A 19,337-nucleotide genomic window follows, 5' to 3' on the forward strand; every position below is an offset into this window, starting at 1 on the left:
CCAAAAAATGGACAATACATGTTTTTTTTTTTCTTTAAATTGCAGTAATAGGTAGCATGGTTTTACTACGCATTTCAGCAAGAAGTTAGGACCATCAAAACTGAAAAAAAGTCAGTTTTACTGGCAAAATAAAAATGTGCTAGCCAGCTAACATAAATAGTAAAATGTGCTACTTATTACTGCAATTTAGAAAAAAATACATTTATTGAGTGAAAAAAGCACAGTGTGAACCCAGCCCAAAAGGAACTATCACAGAGTATAGTGAACTCACGGTATTCATGAGGGGAGAAGTCTTCACATCTCGCCTCATTACTATTGACAGTCGCTATGTATATAAGTAGATAGGTGACAAAATTTATGTTAATACAAAAAAATTCACACAAACCTTTCAAAATAAGGGAAGGATTTCTAATAATACGCCACTTTTGTAGCATAAAATAGTCACAAATCGATTTGCGATTGATAAAATTGTCACAAGTAGATTTTTTGGGCTTGACACTTTTCTGACAATGGGTGATCACCACCTGCACCACATTCAACATTATTCGCACCACAAAAGTGGCGTAAATGAAGGCAAAGTGTACGCCTAGACTTAAGGACTCTGGGAGGATGCGCCTAATTCATGAGACTCCAAAGTAAAGCTCTAGTTGGTGGTTTAGGGTAAGTTCACATAGAGTTTTTTGGTCAAGATTTTGAGGCTGTATCCGCCTCAAAATCCTGACCAAAAAGACGGCTTCCATTGAAATCAATGGGAGCCGCTTATAACATGACATGCTCATTCTTCAGGCCGAGTCACCTCGCAATTCAGCCTGAAGACACTCCCTCCTTCGGACTAGGCCCATTCATTGCAGAGTGTGCAACTGAATGCCGCTGCAGTGCATGGTTTTCAATCGCGGCTACCCGGTTTTTGAACTTACCCTTATACTGTAACACCCAAACCAAGAAGAAAAATCGGGAGTGAAAACATAGCCAGAAATTATTAGTGATTCCTTCGCTCAGTAAAATAAAATCTATAACCGGGATGGATGCAGTAAATTTACAGCGAACACATCATTCAGATTAATGTCAAGAAATCCATGTTTTGCTTTTGTGCATTGCGATACAAATCAGTGAAAGCCACTGAGGGGATTAAAGAAAAAATGTGTTTTAGATAAGCTGCAGATTGATCTTTTTCTTTTTGGGAACTATATTTCTTCCTTTGCTAATACATTGCCTGTTGCAGTCATTTGGGTTCATTTCTAATCATATGGGCTAGGAATTCATGAGTTCCACTCTCACAGTAAATGATTTTATTTAAGTACTATGAACAGCCAAATTGACTTTACCTTCTTCTCTTCCTGTAATACGATTACTTCGTGATACCGTGGAACGAATGGCTCATATTTCTTCTTGTCTTCCTTCTTGGAGTTGACATTCTCATAATGCAGTGCACTTTCCCTTTAGAAAGTTCAAGGAAAGATTTATGAGTCTGCAGTTCAGATTGAGCAGACATCCAAACAAGAACTGAGAAAGCCTTTCCTCCTCATGTTTACAGTTTCTAATAAGGGCCGAATCACTCACTAATGGAGGCATCTGCACTTACAGTGAAAGATATAGCCACTTACATCTACTGGAAATGGGCCTGACTCATATCTTATTTGAATAAGACTGGCAAAGAAATTTAAAGGGGAATTATGCTTGCAAAAAAACTATCGTATTATATCTCTTAGTGAATGTATGCTGGTGTTATAACAATCATGAGATCTTTCTTACTTTATACCGTATACGTTTTTGTATTGGAAGATGTGTGTAACTGAACTTGTACATACTGCAATTGTCAAAATGATGTGTAATGTAGTTAATATTGTATACAAAGAAATGGTCTAATGTATTTCGGACACCTCCAAGTATAAACTTTTCATAAACGAATAATGCAGATGGAAATACAAAATTTTGTAGTATATCTTTTTTAAGAAAATGCTTTTATCTCCATTTATCACACTAAGTTACTTAAGGCCGGGTTCACATGTGCGTTTTTTTAGGCCAGATTTTGATGCGGAAACAGTGTCCGAATCCAGCTTAAAAAAACGCCTCCCATTGAAATCAATGGGAGCCGGTCATTTCCTTTTTCTGCAAGTGGTTTGTTCTTGCTTGTGAAAAAAAGAAGGGACATGCCCTTTCTTCAGGCGGATTCCGCAGCTGATTCAGGACGCGACACTCCCTCCTGACTAGGCTCATTTATTTGGGCCTAATCCAGAGCAAAATGCCGAGACTGGATGCTGGTGCACTGCAGCGGCAGCCAGTTGCGGCTAGCCATTTTTTGGACTGGAATCTGACGCAGCCTCCACATCAAATTCCGGTCCAAAAAACTCACAACCCGGCCTAAGAAAGAATTCTATAGAGAGGGGAGGGGGAGGAGATGGATGCTGGAAAACACTCACATACTGCAGTCGCGAAGCTCTACTACATTTTGTAACTGAGATAACTCTTTCAACTCCCCTATGTCTTGTAACGCAATGCCTCACCTCTGTACAGAATCAATAAACAGATGGACAGCAAATTCCTTGTTCCCATACCTTCTCCATACACTTCTGTGTGTTTATTTGGCTGGGTATGGATACTTGTGCTATTTTTGAGGAGGCTCATAAGTTGAGAAGGAAACATATTTATTTAATAAGATATATTACAAAGTCTCTTATATTCACATGTGCTATGAAGTTATGAAATGTTGTTTTATAATTGGAGGTACGCGTTAAAAAGCATGGTTAAAGTAATAATAATTTACCATTGATTGTTAAAGGGAAAAACACTTACCCTTAGTTCAATACCTGCCTTTTCAGGAATAAGAAATTTAATATTTTGGGGGGTCATTTTAACAGATTTCTCAATATACTTAAGGGCTAGTTCACACGTGGGCAAAGGGGCGGATTTTGACAGCGGATTTCGCTTCAAAATCCGCCCCTTTACAATGGTGGTCTATGCAGACCGCCGGGCTTCTTTTTTCCGCTAGCGGCGGGCTGCTTCCTAGTGGCAGCACCCTCCTGTGTCGGCTCATTCATTTGAGCCGACATAGGAGGGGAAAGCCACGACCACGATGGTCACGGCAGGCGGGTTTTGACCAGAGAGAGACGCGGCTCTCTCTGTGTCAAAACCCGCGCGGACGGTTCACATGTGAACTGACCCTAAAGGGGTTTTTCCCAGAAACATAACCATATTTAAATCTTACAATAATTAAAAAAAACAAACCATTTATGGAAACAAAAATTATTAAAGGGGCTCTATCACTGGGAAAAGTCATTTTTATCTAAACACATGCTTGCACAGGCTTTAGTAATGCTATTCCACACCTACCTATAGTATTTAGATTGCCACAGTGGTGTCTGAATAAGTCCGTTTTATTAATATGCTAATGAGCCTCCAGCCAGCTCAGGAAGTTCCCAGCAGCCTCCTCTCTCCCATTATCTTCTATGTGTGTGAAGCAAACAGGAAGCTGAGTCATCATCATCAGCAGTCTCCCATAGGAAACAACAGGAGAGGTGTGCACGATGTATCATGCACCAGTCTAATTAGCATATGAATAAAAACGGACTTATTCAGAAACCACTGAGACAATCTACATACTAAAGGTAGGTGTGAAATAGACTTTCTAAAGGCTATGCAAGGATGTGATTAGTTAAAAATGACTTTTCCCAGAGATAGAGCCCCTTTAAACATTTTGCAAAGTTTTAAAGATTTTCTTTAACCATCTTGGTGGTGACAGTCTGTTGTCCTGATCGGTTTCCAATGAATATGACCATGAATGCAGGAACTTTCTATGGTCAAAAACCCAGCCATAATTTCCATATTGTAGCTGAATTATCTTTTAGTGCATGTAGTGTCTCCCCTTGATAACCCAGATACAATAAGGAAATTATGGCTGGGATTCTGACAAGTACCAGACCACAGAAAGTCCATCAGAAAAATTATTAGAGAGAATCTTTAAAACTCTGCAAAATGTTTAATTTATCATATTTGCAAAAATGATTAACTTTTCATTGTCTTTGAATTTATATATAGTCATGTTCATGGAAATACCCCTTTAAGTCTGTGGGGATCCATGAAAACAGATTACAATTGGTAATTCAAACGACCGAGTACACAAGCATTTTCATGTGAATAAGCTCCTACTGGGAAGTCATATATACTTATTTATGGCTGTCCAATAAACTGTAATATTTATGTTACCATAATAGGTTACCATAATATTTAGGACTATATGTACTGTGGCATTTAATAGCCAACTCTAACCAAAATAACTCAATTACATTTTTTACTCAGATTGTATGCTGCATTTGATTTCTAACTTTGTAAAATCCACATTGTATGACATAAAATTCTAAATAAACAAAACAATATTGTGGTTTTTGACCATTGTTCTTTTGTTGAATCCTTACTAACCTCATCTTAACAGATTTTCTGGCTTCCATAGCAGTACACGATCCCTGGGCACAGTTTGGCTTCAATTTCTGGCTCTAGTCCCTTACTACAGTTCTTTTATGAAGGCTATATTATCCATTATGCATTATATGAAAACTGGTTTTGACAGTTCCTATTACAACACTATAGCAGTTAAATGCTAGAATGTAATTCACAATGCAATAAAATCTGCCAGTGCTACAAGCTGGAGCATAAATACCCATCTAAATGTCTCTTCAGCAAATCAAAGTGCTTTGGATTTGTTATTGTATAAGCACAAAAATAAGTGACATGAAAGAGTTAATGAAAAGCTTAGAAAAAATGTCATACTCACTGATCTATGTCATATTCCCCTGGGCCAGGTCCATCATGGTTTTCAAATTCAGTGCGCTTCCCTGAGTACTTTGCAAAGTGCACACCTCGGTATTTCTGCGTCGCATATGTGTCTGCCTGGTGGTGAAATAGTTTAAAATAATTTTTTTCGCCATAAATGTTGATATAGGGTTGCCATATTTGCATAAACATGGATATCATATTTACATGTAAACAAGAATCCATGTCTTGAAAAGGATGTTCCAGATCAGTTCTAACTAACTTAAAGGAATCCTATCATTAGAACACAATTTTTTCTGGTTGACACGTAGGAATAGCCTTAAGAAAGGCTATTCGTCTCCTACCGCCGCCGTTCCATATATAATCTGGTTTTCGTCGGGATGCAAATGAGTGCTCTTGCGGCACTGCGGGCGGGCCCCAGCGCTCAAACAGCACTGGTGGCATCCCCAGTGCTGCGAAAGAACTATCCAGCGCCGCCTCCATCTTCTTCAGGAACGTCCTTTTCATGCAACTTCTTCTGGGGGTCAAACTTGTAAGCCTCAGGCAGAGCCGACTGCGCATGTCCGCGGCCACAAGAAAAATGGCTGCTTACACAGTAAGTAATCAGCCATTTTATTGTGGCCTGTTTGAGCACTGGGGCCTGCCCCCAGTGCTGTGAGAGAATTCATTTGCATACCGACGAAAACCGGATTATATACCAAACGGTGGCCCGGAGAAGACATCTAAAGGGAGGAGACGAATAGCCTTTCTTAAGGCTATTCCTATGTCAACCAGAAAAAATTGTGTTTTAATACTATAGTATATATACTGTCCAAAAGGATATAATGTCTAGATGGTACCATACATTTAATAGACAAAGAAAATGTATATGCTAGACCAGGGGTCCTCAAACTTTTATAAACAGTGGGCCGGAGGCAGAGCAGGTTGCACAGACATCGGGAGCAGTGCCCTCCAATAAGTAAAGTGAAGTGCGCTCCATGGCCTGGCCCGAGCTCCCAGGAGCTTCATTATAAATGCACGCCTGCCTGCATTGTTGGCGGGGCAAGACAAAAGTGCTTGGCGGGACGCATCTGGCCCACGGGCCACAGTTTGAGGACCACTGTGCTAGACAAAGTAGTGGCTGATCCAAATTACTAATGACTATTTCAAAGATAATAAACATATCAGGCCGTTCGAGGTATTCGTTCCCAATCGAATACCACGCGGCATACACAGTAAAAATTTGTATCCCCTCCCATCTTCCCTGGCGCGTTTTTTGCACCAATAACTGTGCAGGGGAGGTGGGACAGGAACTATGACAACAGAGGCAGTGAAAAAAAATTGAAAAAACCCATTGGCTGCCGAAAAAATGTTACCTCCCATTTATAAGAACGGCCTCAGCCTTCAGAGATAGAGAGATAGAGAGATCTGCTGAGGGCTAGATAGGCATTAGCTTCTAGTAGGCAGGAATAAAACCGAAGAACAACAACAGATCTTCTCAGAGCTATACACTGCAGGGCCAGGAGTCCAGCTTTCCACGGATGGTGGAAAACAGGGATACAGCACAGTTACTTGTTGCTATATATGTGCAAACCAGCTTTTCTCTGGGGTCCCCTCAAAAAACATAGCAGGAATCCAGAGCATGCAGTTCTTGCTATAAACGTCCAAAACAGCTTTTATTAGGGGTCCCCCCCAAAAAAAAAAAAAATAGCAGGAATTGACAGCAGGAAGTTCTTGCTATATACGTCCAAAACAGCATTTCTCTGGGGTCCCCACACACAAAATAGCAGGAATCCACAGCAGGCAGTCACCTAAAGGGCCTCAGTCTCTACTGGTAGCTCAGATTAAGGGCCTGTAACTTAATTTGGAAGGGCTCACGTTAAGGGCCAGAAAAGTGAATTTTGGAAGATCTTACCACATCACACACACACACAGACATAAACAATGACTGTTAAGGGAGGGGTCTTTTGGATTTCCCATTGCCTTTTCCACCTGTGGTTGTCATAGGCAACGTGATTTAAAGGGGTGCTTGTTAATGTTTCTTTAGCTTAAATTTGGGTTTCTGTCCATCCATTTGGGGAGTAAAGAAGGTTTCCAGGTATTACCCCACTTTGATAGAGTTTTCTATGAGTGTGGAAAGTGTGTAGTTGATAGGCTGTGATGGTGGGATAATACTGTGACTTGGACTTGTTAGATGCCCCCAGACATGCTTCCCCTCCTGTTCCAGTTGCATTGCAGAGGTGTTGTCATCATTTGCTGAAGTGTCATAGTGGACTTGGTGACCCTCCTGAGTCAAATATTGGTTTCCCCCTAAACAAGTATTTTTTCCCCATAGACTATAATGGGGTTCGATATTCGATAGAATAGTCAAATATTGAGCGGTTATTTGAAACAAATAACAAACATAGAATATTTTACTGTTTGCTCATCTCTAATAAACATCTTTAAACTGCGTCATAAGATCAAACCACAATAAGAATATATTTATTCACTTTTTATGCACATTGTATTTCATAATTATTATTTATTATAATCCATGAAATTGTTAGGTATTTCTCTTTGTATATATATGTTTAGAGTTTCCATGAAATTATGAAATATAGCTATGCAGAGTTACTTATATTCATTTTAGTATTGGCATTACTCCCCGGTGGCCATTATCTTGTAGCGCAGCATTGAATTTTATGTAGCTACCTTTAAGCTGCGTTCACACGTAGTAAATTGGAGCGCAATCTGGCACGTATACGGCGTGTCAGAGTTTGCACACTCAAAAAGATCCCATTGATTTAAATGGGAGTTACAAGCGTATACGCCGCATTATTTTGCGCCCGTAATTTTGCGGCTGCAAAATTACGGTCGCAAAATAATATAATAATATAATAATAATAAATTTTATTTATATAGCGCCAACATATTCCGTAGCACTGTACAATTTGTAGGGTTCAGATACAGACAGATACATAACAAAAAATGTCATTTCATACAATGGGACTGAGGGCCCTGCTCGCAAGAGCTTACAATCTATGAGGTAGAGGGGGTGACACAAGAGGTAGCAGGGGCGGCATTGCTTATACAGTATTCAGACAATGTTGTAATAGAGGTGACTGTCATTACACAAACAAAACTTTATGAGCCGTAACTAGTGGTGTCCTGTAACATGTGGATGGAGCTTGGACAAATAACGCGGCGTATACACTTGTAACTCCCATTGAAATCAATTGGATCTTTTTAGCGCACAAAATGCTGACACGCGTATATGTGCCAGCTTGCGCTCCATTTTACATCATTGGAACGCACCCTTATATTGTAAACCCTGGCCGATGCGTTTACGCGTGCGCATTTGGCCAGGCTTTAACATTATTTAATGTTATTGCTGGGTGCGATGACGTCGTCACGATACGCGTACATGATGACGTCATTGCGGACCCACGGCCGAACACGGAAGTGATATTCTATGCTATACTGCGGCATAACAATAGGCAGCTCACAGGTGCGTCTTGTTTTACTTGTTTTATGTGATTTATGGGGTATATATATCGCATTACGGCGCATAACTCTCTGCCTCTGACGAAGCCACGCTAGGGCGAAACGCGCGTCGGTCATTTGGTTTTTGGCCCACTTGTGGCGTCCTGGTAGCTATCCCCTTAATGGTGTAACCCATAATTGCCAGAATGTCTATTGGTATGTACTGAATACTGAGGGAGGGTTCACAAGGTATAACGTGCCGCGTGATGTGGCACATCTACACCGCGGGAGCCTTTGCGGGCCGTACACACTCCCATTGATTTCAATGGGAGCGAGGATTGTGTGCGCCGTGCTATTTTGCTGCCGCAAAATCACGGCCGCAAAATAGCGCAGCGCATACGATTTCAATGGGAGCGTGTACGGCCCACAAAAGCTCCCGCGGCGTACACGTGCCACATCCCACGGCACGTTACACCGTGTGAACCCTCCCTAATTGTGGTGTGATTTTATGACGCAGTTTAAAGATGTTTATGTATTATCTTTGAAATAATCATTAGTCATTTGGATCAGCCACTACTTTGTCTAGCATATGCATTTTACTTTGTCTATTATATGTATGGTACTATCTAGACATTATATCCTTTTGGACAGTATATATACTGTATATCATAGTATTCTTATCATCTATGTAAATGTGCATAGTTTATCCAGGGGTGACCGCCAGCTTGTTGGGAGGGTTGCGGTATTTGTCCGCCAAACATCTAGGTGGACCCTCCTTTGTTGTCCTCCATTGTGATATGTTTTTTATTGTTTTTTTGATATTTAATAAATATATTTCTGTAATTTCTATATGATTTTCTTTGCTCCCTTTTTTGTTGTGTGTATATTTATATCGCTTTTTGGAGATCATTTTTTCTCATTATTTGGGTAAAAATTTGTTGGTTTTTGGACATTATATAATAGTCATTTTGGTTAGGATCTGTGCGGTACAAATGAAACCGCTGGGTGAACCTTGAGAGATTCATCCTACACATACTTTCAGTGCTGTATGGCAGCCTCGGTTCTGTAGGCATAGAGTGGCGGCTCCCAGGTTGTACCCTGCTGCTATAGCCAGGGTGAGGGCCAGGCCTTGTGGCAGGTAGCTTGGTGGCCCAGCTGCCCATATTACAGTCGACCCATTGGGAAATTGGCCAATCTTCCCCTGTCTGCTATATATATCACAGCGCCTTAGCCTCTGGTAAATTAAATATCACTCCATGTGGGTTCCCAGTCTTATCGTGAACGGTCGTTGCTTCATTGTCTCTGCATTCCATTTAATCCATCTCCGATTGTGTATGCTGTCTAAGTGCCATTTTTTAATGATGACGAATTAAAGCTTGAAAATTTTACTTTTGGTTGGTGAGTGCCCTGTTTCCCTTTACAATTTTTTTGCCCAAGACTTTTTTATATATCCTTTGAACAGTGAGCACCACCTATATACCACATCACTTTGCCTGCTATTCATACCTTGTTGCCGTATACACATTGAGGTGTTGTATTTTAACACAGAACGGTGCCACTACCTTCATATATCTTTTTAGTTTATTTATCCTTAATTCACATGTGCGTTTGGTAATCCATTTGGGGAGTCTGCTTGGGGACCCCCCGAACGGACTACCGAACGCACTGGCAAGCGGTGCGCAGTGAAAACACACAGACCCCATAGACTATAATGGGGTCCGTGTGCTTTCCGCATTCTGCCCACACAAATCATGAGGACATGAAACTAGATCACAATCTACTTTTCTGTCAGCATGTTCTGTGTGGACACCACGCTGAGAGCGCACAGACCCATTATAGTCTACGGGGTCCGTGTGCTTTCACTGGACACCGCTTGCAAATGCATTTGGTAGTCCGTTCGGGGGGTCCCCATGCGGAATCCCCAAACGGATTACCAAACGCAGATGTGAACAAAGGGTAACAGACATATAGGAAATAATCTCTGCAAGCTCTGTTTGTGAGTAGAGTTCTGGTGCTACTCAGATCAGCTACATCCAGTATATCTTCAAATAGAAAATTTAAAAAGAAAAGCATGAACTCACCATTTATATACATAAAATACACCTTTATTTAGGCTTTTTAAAAACAATACCAAGTGAGGAAAGAAGACAGCAAAAAGGCACTTTAGAAGGGTGATCCACTGTGTATTACAAGGTAGTACAGGGGGCAATACACAATGGAGCTTATGTATCATTAGAAGTCCAACACTTTTTTCTCTGCATTTACCCCAAAATATATGGTGCACTGCATTTACGACATATTTATGAACAGAGTGCACCAGAAAGAACTGAAAGGACAACTGGCTCAACACTTTTGGAAAACGTGCACCTGTGTGAATTGTGTATAAAAGTGTCTAACTGTACAATATCTTTATGACACAGAAAAGTACAAATATGGCGCAGAACTTTTTCACAAACATGTTTTTTTTTATTATTATTATTATTATTATTATTGTTTATTTATATAGCACCATTAATTCCATGGTGCTTTACATTTGGGGGTTACATACAGTACACAAATTAGGCAGGCAGATATAAAACTAACAGTGACCAACTGGCACAGTGGGGTAGAGGGCCCTGCCCGCGAGGGCTTACAATCTATGTTTAAAATGGCGTAGATTCAATTAAGACTGAATTTTGGCACCTGGGCAATGGAGGAAGATTTTTTTTGGTGAATTGTAAAAATAAGCCATTATTTTTGCATGTTGGACAGTAAGACTGATCCATGAAGGTCCATACCTCAGATTTATAAATGTGTCTCCAAATCTACAAATGGGATTCTCAGTTCTAGAAAGTACGTTTGACAGTATTGATCAATATCAATCCATATCATACAGATGTGTATTTTACTATATAAGGACTGAAATTGCTTCTTATTATATATTGTTGTTCTTTAAATGACTATTTGGGAGTTCTTTACTTTGAGTATTAAAGGTATTGATATGCTTATAAAGGGACCTGGTGCTCAATATTCCTCTCTTGCATACAAAATATAGTACTCAAGGACTAGCTAGATGCCACTAAGAGTAAGTGCAAACAGTGTTTTTGGCGCTGATTTTGACACTGAATCAGCTTCAAAATCAGCCTCCAAAAAATCCTCCCAATAGAGTTCTTAGCCAAAATAGTCCAGCTTTTTGGGGAGGATTGCCCAAGCAGGGAACGAGATCCAGGACTTGCAAGCTGTTGCTATGACTGCGGGGAGCCTATTGAAGGCTCCCAGGTTTGTTTGGCAATTACTTCTATTACAGGCTGATCTATGCAGCCTGTAATAGAAGTGCTTGTATTTTGCAATTAATTGCATTAGTGATCAGACCCCTGGGGTCCAAGACCACTAGGGGGTGTAATAAATACAGTATAAAAGAAAAAAAAATAACATTAAAGAGAGCTAAAATTTTGAATCACCCCCTCTAGAATACATATAAAACTACATAAATGACTATGAAATACATACACATTAGGTATCCCTGAGTCCTTAGTTTTTGCTGTTCCTCCTCTATTAAAAATTTGAATAAAAAGTGATCAAAGCAATAGACATTCCCAAAATGGAATAAATAAAAAGTACATCTGTGCCCACAAAAAAAAGACACCCTATGTATCCTTGTACACAGAAAAAGTTATGGGTTTCAAAATATGGCGACTCGAAGAAAAAATGTTTTTAGGAAAAAAGTTTTGTATTTTTTTAAGGAGTTAAAATATAAATAAAACTATTTTGTATGCCTGGAATCATACCAAAACATAGAATACATGTGACGTCATTCTGGCTGCACAAAAAAATGAAAGCCTGTTAAAAAAAAAAAAAAAAAAAAAAAGCTGCACAAATGCAATTTTTCTCCAGTTCCACCCCATTATGAATTTTTTTCAAGCTTCCTAATACATTGTACAGAATACAAAATGGTACCATTTTGAAAGTATGGAGTCAAAATTTTAAAAATGCCTGTGGCAGGAAGGGGTTAAACAATATCTTATGCTGATACTGTAAAATTCAGTATTTCTTTGTTTCTTCGTTTATACAACAGCCAATGTCTCAGTGTTTGCGTAACATGCGGCCTCAGCCTTAAGAGCTCTTTTGAAATCTATTTTTCTTTAGAATGTCTTTTATTTGTAAATTTCTGCAATGGTTAAACATGAAATAATGGAAAAAAACAGGAAGTGGTCAAACAACCGCATGATTAATCTCTATTACTGCCAGGGAAACCAATGACAAACAAGATGTATTTCCAGCAATTACCTCCATAATCATTGGGATACAAAAATAAAACTGCTTAGTCTGTTCCTATATATTGTACGAATATAATACATCCTTTACAAGATTTTACCTACATATAGCTTCTATTGATTCGGAGACAGGGTCAATGCACATTTATCGTAATTATAAGGACAGGAGACCAAGTGTATTTCCCTTTCCTAAGTGGTTCGACGAGAGCCTATTCTTTTAGAAGTGAGCACATTAAAAAAATCTATGTCATCATACGATGGCTGAAATCGCTGCATTAAAATAATATAAATTGACTAGTACTTAACTAAGAAGCCCAAGCAATAAGCATTACTCAGGTAGAAAAAAAGATCACATTTGTAATTGAATTAAATAGCCTTTTAAAAATACTGACGTGGACAGAAGAATAAATTGATGCTCTATTAATAACCTTAAATCATCGCGTACTTTGTGCCAAGAAGTGTTGACAATATCCACTTCAAGGTCACTGTCAGCTTGGTAAGTCATTACCAAATAAAATATGGCTTAATTGAAGCAAACTCAGCAAGGAGCTACATTATTTTAAGTGAACATTGTAATATAACTCCAAGAAGAATTACTAATCGCCACTCCCGGTGACAACGAAATGGATGAAGAGGTGCTCGGCAACTTTTTCCTTTGACTTTCCACAATTAAATATGGAAATAGATTCAGCAAAGAATTAGAAGTCTCGGAGTGCATTCATTTAGTCACTAATGGACTGCTTTCCAGTATGGCTGCACACAGGTAGTTCACAGTGGGTTTCCAGCACTACCTCATATGTCAGTGTCGGAACGATCAGCGGAAAGCAATTCCATGTCTTGCTAGGAAAATTGTACTGTTTACTGTTAGATGAGGAGACTTTATTATCCATGGCATTCACAATATCATACATTATCTGGATTCCAAAAGCATGCAAGGTGCTTTCTATTAATCCACATTACCTGCATTTGTAGCCTTTTCTTCAGGTCATTTGTATTACGAGGTCCCCGATCCCAATTAATATCTATAGAGATCATTTAACCCAACCAAGAGCACAATATGTGACTGTTTTGCTAAATGTCGTAGTTTATATATTTAACCCCTTACACTACCACTATAACAACCTTTAACCCCTTCCCGCCAATGGCACTTTTTGACTTCCTGACCAAGCTCGATTTTTCAAAACTGACATGTGGCAATAACTTTGGAACATTTTAACTTACCAAAGTGATTTTGAGATTGTTTTTTCGTAACACATTATACTTCATGTTAGTAGTAAATTTTGGTTGATATGTTTTGTGTTTAATTATGAAAAAATAGGAAATTTGGTGGAAATTTTGAAAAATTATGCATTTTATAAAGTTTGAAATGATGTGCATTGCATACAGATAGTCAGACCGCCAAAATTATATCCTAAATCTCATGTCCCAGATCTCTGCTTTATGTCGGCATCAAACTTTAGTCACCCTTTTATTTTTTACTGACCTTATAAGATTTACAAGTGAAACAACAATATTCAAAATTTTCAAGAAATTTTTAAAACCCATTTTTTAAGGACTAATCCAGTTATAAAGGGGTTTTGAAAGACCCTTGTATTAAACCCCCCCCCCCTAAATCACCCCATTTTCAAAAGTGCACCCCTTAAATAATCCAAAACAACATATACCTAGAATTTCAACCCTATAAATGCTTAACAGGAATTAATACAAAATGGAGGTGAAATTTTCAAATTTGATTTTATTTTACTAATATTTTCGTTTAGCCCTAGAATTTGCACATTCACAAGGGGTTAAAGGAGAAAACGCATCCCATAATTTGTTTGCAACTTCTCCCGACTACCATAGTACACCACTTGTGGGTGTAAACTAATATATGGACGCACAGCAAGACGCAGAAGGAAAGGCGCGCCAAAGAGCTTTTAGAGGGCAGATCTGGCTGTGATCAGTTTCAGGAACCATGTCGCATTTACAAAGTCCTTGAGGTGTCAAAACAGTGGAAACCTCTAGAAAGTGACCCCGTTTTGAAAACCGCACCCCTCAAAGAATTTATCAAGTGGTGTAGTGCATTAGTAACCCATAAGTGAATGTGTAAGCTGTGCAGAGTAAATTGGGTACACCAAATCCCATTCTATTTTCCCACTAGCTCCTATGACACGGACGGGGAAGAGGGGCATTCTGGGGGATCAGTGCTGGTATATTCTCTCTCACAAGCTCTAAATATGGGGTGTCCCCTGAAAACGCTCGTATAGCTGGCCCCGGGAATCTTGTTAAAGTTGAGGGTCGCATGGATTCCACTCAGTATCAGCAGATTCTTGAGAATAGTGTTCAAGAATCAGTGACGAAGTTGAAGTTACGTCGGGGATGGATATTTCAGCAAGACAATGATCCAAAACACCGCTCCAAATCGACTTAGGCATTCATGCAGAGGAACAATTACAATGTTCTGGAATGGCCATCCCAGCCCCCAGACCTGAATATCATTGAACATCTGTGGGATGATTTGAAGCGCGCTGTCCATGCTCGGCGACCATCAAACTTAACTGAACTTGAATTGTTTTGTAAAGAGGAATGGTCCAAAATCCCTTCATCCAGGATCCAGGAACTGAATAAAAGCTACAGGAAGCGACTAGAGGCTGTTATCTTTGCAAAAGGAGGATCTACTAAATATTAATGTCACTTTTCTGTTGAGGTGCCCATACTTTTGCATCGGTCAAATTTTGGTTTAATGCATATTGCACATTTTCGGTTAGTACAATAAACCTCATTTCAATCCTGAAATATTACTGTGTCCATCAGTTATTAGATATATCAAACTGAAATGGCTGATGCAAACACCAAAATATTTAGAACTAAAAATGATTAAGATTAATAGGGGTGCCCAAACTTTTTCATAGGACTGAATATTTTGCGGGATGACCTCTGGTTTTTATTGTTACCATTTTGGTTTTCATCTGATGATTTGATTACTTTTTATTGAACATTTTGTAAGGCAAAGGTGGTGAATAATCATTTTGTGTGGTTTTCTAGGGTTTTTTTTTATGATGTTCGCCATTCGGGTTAAATAATGTTTTAATTTTATTGTTCAGGTTATTATGGCCGCGGTGATACCAAATATGTAATTTTTTTTCTATTTTTCTTTATTTTACATAATAAAAAAATTTATATGAGAAAATGGGATTTTTGCGGTTTTATTTATATCTAATTTATTTTAAACTTATTTAAAGTTGTTTTTTTTTACTTTTTTATAATTTTTTTTTCTGTCCCCATGGGGGATTGAAGCAGTGATCTGTTGATCACTGCTTAACTACATGAATGCTGCAATACACGTGTATTGCAGAGTACAGGAAGCTCTCAGCCGTGTGCACAGGGCTGACAGCTTCCATTTTGGCAGGATCAACCAGGTACGTGGAGGGGACAGCATGGGGCAGACCTGGGGTCACTGATCAGACCCCGGGCTGCCCACTACCAACACCAGCACCCCCGAAACCATCGCGGGAGGTGCCGATCGGCACCATTATGTACCGAAACCCCTGAGATGCCGGCGGTCATGTTTGACCGACGGCATCTCAGGGGTTAACACCCACGATCGGATCCGGTTCCAACCGCAGGTGTTACAGGGCATTGTCAGCTGTATGTTACGGCTGACACCCGCAGGGTATGGTGCGCACACAGTTTCTGTGTAGTACTACGGCGGTTTGCAGGAAGTCCTTCCTGGCAGCGCCGTACTATTTCGGCGGATGTCGGGAAGGGGTTAATGTTATACTCTGTGCTCCAAAGAGAATTTGTTTCTTGATCAAACATAGTCCAAATAACAAATCCATTGTGGCCACATGAGTACTACAGAATGATAGTACCAGATATTTGGAGTTGTAAGACTGGGCTGCGTGGCAGAAACGGCCAAAAATCAGCAAAGAAAAAAGTTCTGCGAGGAAGACTTTTTTATCTGTTGCTTTCAGTTTCAAAACAATGGATGCCCAATAATACCCATTATAGTCAATAGGGTCTACCAGTCTACCAGGCTCCATGTGTAACCATTGTTTCAGTCTGGTGAGACCAATTGTGCTTGTTTTTTCAGGTGGCTGGTAGTAAGCCACATGTATAGTTAGATTATTACTTCTGTTTAGTTAATCACTCAATCGAGCAGAGATTTGTTTTAATTTTCACTGAAGTTAAGGCTGTATTTTGTTTTGCCCATTTTTGTCTGAAGTGAAGGTTTATTTATTTTCCTGTTTTTCTAAATAAACCAGTTTGCTGAATATTTTGTGTCCCTGTCTTGACTGTCCACACCACTGCTTCTACCGTGCTACTTTCCCCAAAACATAGAAAAAAAATAAAAGCAGATCTCAAAGTCAAAAAAGTGCTAAGAAGAGTCTAAATAAAGCTGTTATGTAATTCCCACTGAAATTTGTTGTGGACAATTTGCATTTGTTTTCAAAGCTGGGACATTCTCTGTAACATCATTTCCTCATTACCCCAGAAAATATATCTTAGTATCAGCATATATACAGATCTTATACATAGTGACATAGCTATAGGGAATACAGTGGTAGTGGTTGAGTGGGCCCCAAAGATCCCTCTGCTACATCAAATATACCAGTATTCTAAATAACACAAGTTGACTGGCAGTGAAGCATGCATGGTGTGGCAAACTGTGGTGGCAGTCTATGTGTCTGATGAAGACAGACTGAGTACAGTTCTTCTGTTTTGTTTTGGGGGGTTTTATGTAGATTGTGAGCCCCATATAGGGATCACAATGTACTTTTTTTTTCTATCAGTGTATAGAATGGGAGGAAATCCACGCAAACACAGGGAGAACATACAAACTCCTTGCAGATGTTGTTCCTGGCAGGATGCGAACCCAGGACTCCAGCGCTGCAATGCTGTAGTGCTAAACACTGAGCCACCATGTTGCCCCAGTTCTTTTGTTTTCAACAGGTCCATAGACTTAAAATGGAATGCTCAATCACAACTCCATTGAAATTTCCCCACACCACATTTATGGTATGAGGAGGAACAGGGGACTGACCTATAGAACAGTGAGCTACCTTGTTTCCATAACTTACATCCACATCTATGGAAGTTGCAGAAACAGCATAGCTAAGATGTCTTTACTGTTTCTGGAGGCTTAACTGTTTAAGTCCATGTGTTCTCAGCAGTGAGGTAAGAGCTAGGGTATCAAGACAGGGGGAGTTAAATTTAGAGATAGTTTTGGGTTCCTTTATGACATATCCTGTAGGACCCCTTTTAAGAAGGGAGCCCATGATGCTAATGTGAAAGACTCCTAAGTTGTACTGAATGTGCATCATACTGTAATAAGTAATAGAACTAATGTGATGGAATTCTAATATAAAAATGCCATAAAATTGAAATACAATATATAACAGTTTTATATGAGTACACATTAAAATTAAGACCTAAATGTTGATATCCCCTTACAAAGTCCCTAAACACATGCCATTATAATGATGAACAAACTTAAGTTAGAAACCAATAAAAAATATATGACAAAGCATTAAAATGGCTTTGATGGATTTTCCTTCCTGTGCTATATTGTGCAAAGAAAGAAATCTGACTCTGTCTCTCAACAGTAAATATAATACTCCATGTGGATATTCTTGTCAAAATAAAGAAAAAGGAATCAGCTTAGATCATATTCATGTTTATCACCTTTTCCAAAGACACTCATACATAATTCAGAAGTGAAAATTAATACTGCAGGGTACATTACTGTCCAATTTGGCTTCTGGAGTCCTCACCGTAGGAGTCAGGAATACAAATGTTCATACTTTAAGATAATTTACTACCGAGCAACTTTAAGGGATAAAATGAATTCAAGCTCCTGAAATTGTTTAAGGGCTAAAAACACATCCTTAAAAAACTGCTACATTGATAGATCATTTGGAGACAATTGCTAGACGGTAATGCTTTGTGACGTAAATCAATAGCTTTCTTTTCACAAACACATTTTACACTAGGTTAACAGTAGTTTCTTTTATGGATCAATTCGATCACTTGATTACAAAATGATCATTTAAGGTTTAACATCTATAAAGCTGACTGTGTGGTATATGGAGTATAATGGAGGAATTCATCATTCCCTCTATGTAATGAGGCACATGTCTGCTGCAAGGCCAAATGTGTGCCACAAGCCCCAATCCATGTCTCACCCGCCATATTGTGTAAATGTGGGCATAGTGGGCCAGTCAAGGTGGGGACAGATTTATTATAACACAAGCCCAGGGGCATAACTTGAGGGGGGGGGCAGAGGGTTCAGTCGCAATAGGGCCCATAAGCATTAGGGGGCTCAAAAACACTGGCATCAGTATTGAGATTGCAGCTTCCATCTGGCCCATAAGACAAGGAGATCCACAGATTACCCTAACTGTACTAAGGAGGATTAAACTCCTTAGCACCTGTAACCATCACTATCAAGATTTCATTGTAGGGATGAGGTGGGAGGCCCCGGACAAAAGATTGCACGGGGGCCCACAAGACTTTAGTTACAGCACTATGCATGCCAGTTTTGCGCCTTGAGCGAGAATGAAAATCTACGCCAGTTCCTACCTGGTATAGCTTTGCAATCTGTCAAAGAGAAAGGCCACAGTCTTGTCATAAATCTCCCATTCCATGTGCCAGTTGGGACAATTATTAAGACTGGTATACGATATAGATAGGTCATCACTATGAAAAATAGATTTGGGACTGGAAAACTCCTTTAGGCTAAAGCACCACGTTAGGAATGCAGCAAAAAAAATGCCATGGAAACATTGCGTTTTTTTCAGTATCATTTTTCATTGAGTTTTCTTCCCTTATTAAATATTATATGGAAAATCACAAGCATTTCCACAGGTAAAATTGACATGATGGAGACCTGAA

The 19,337-nt window shown here is 39.4% G+C and overlaps 1 protein-coding gene across 1 annotated transcript in view; it reads right to left on the reverse strand.

Moving 5' to 3' along the window:
* STPG2 (sperm tail PG-rich repeat containing 2) overlaps positions 1 to 19,337 on the reverse strand; it is a 571,273-nt gene that overhangs the window by 507,165 nt on the left and 44,771 nt on the right. Inside the window, exons 5-6 of the mRNA XM_075285753.1 lie at positions 4,769 to 4,884; positions 1,326 to 1,437 (exon numbers count right to left, since the gene is read on the reverse strand). Coding sequence (XP_075141854.1) covers positions 1,326 to 1,437; positions 4,769 to 4,884 — 228 coding nt within the window. The remainder of the gene's footprint in view (positions 1 to 1,325; positions 1,438 to 4,768; positions 4,885 to 19,337) is intronic.

This window comes from Leptodactylus fuscus, chromosome 1 (genome assembly GCF_031893055.1).
Source record: "Leptodactylus fuscus isolate aLepFus1 chromosome 1, aLepFus1.hap2, whole genome shotgun sequence".
NCBI classification, from domain to species: Eukaryota; Metazoa; Chordata; class Amphibia; order Anura; family Leptodactylidae; genus Leptodactylus; species Leptodactylus fuscus.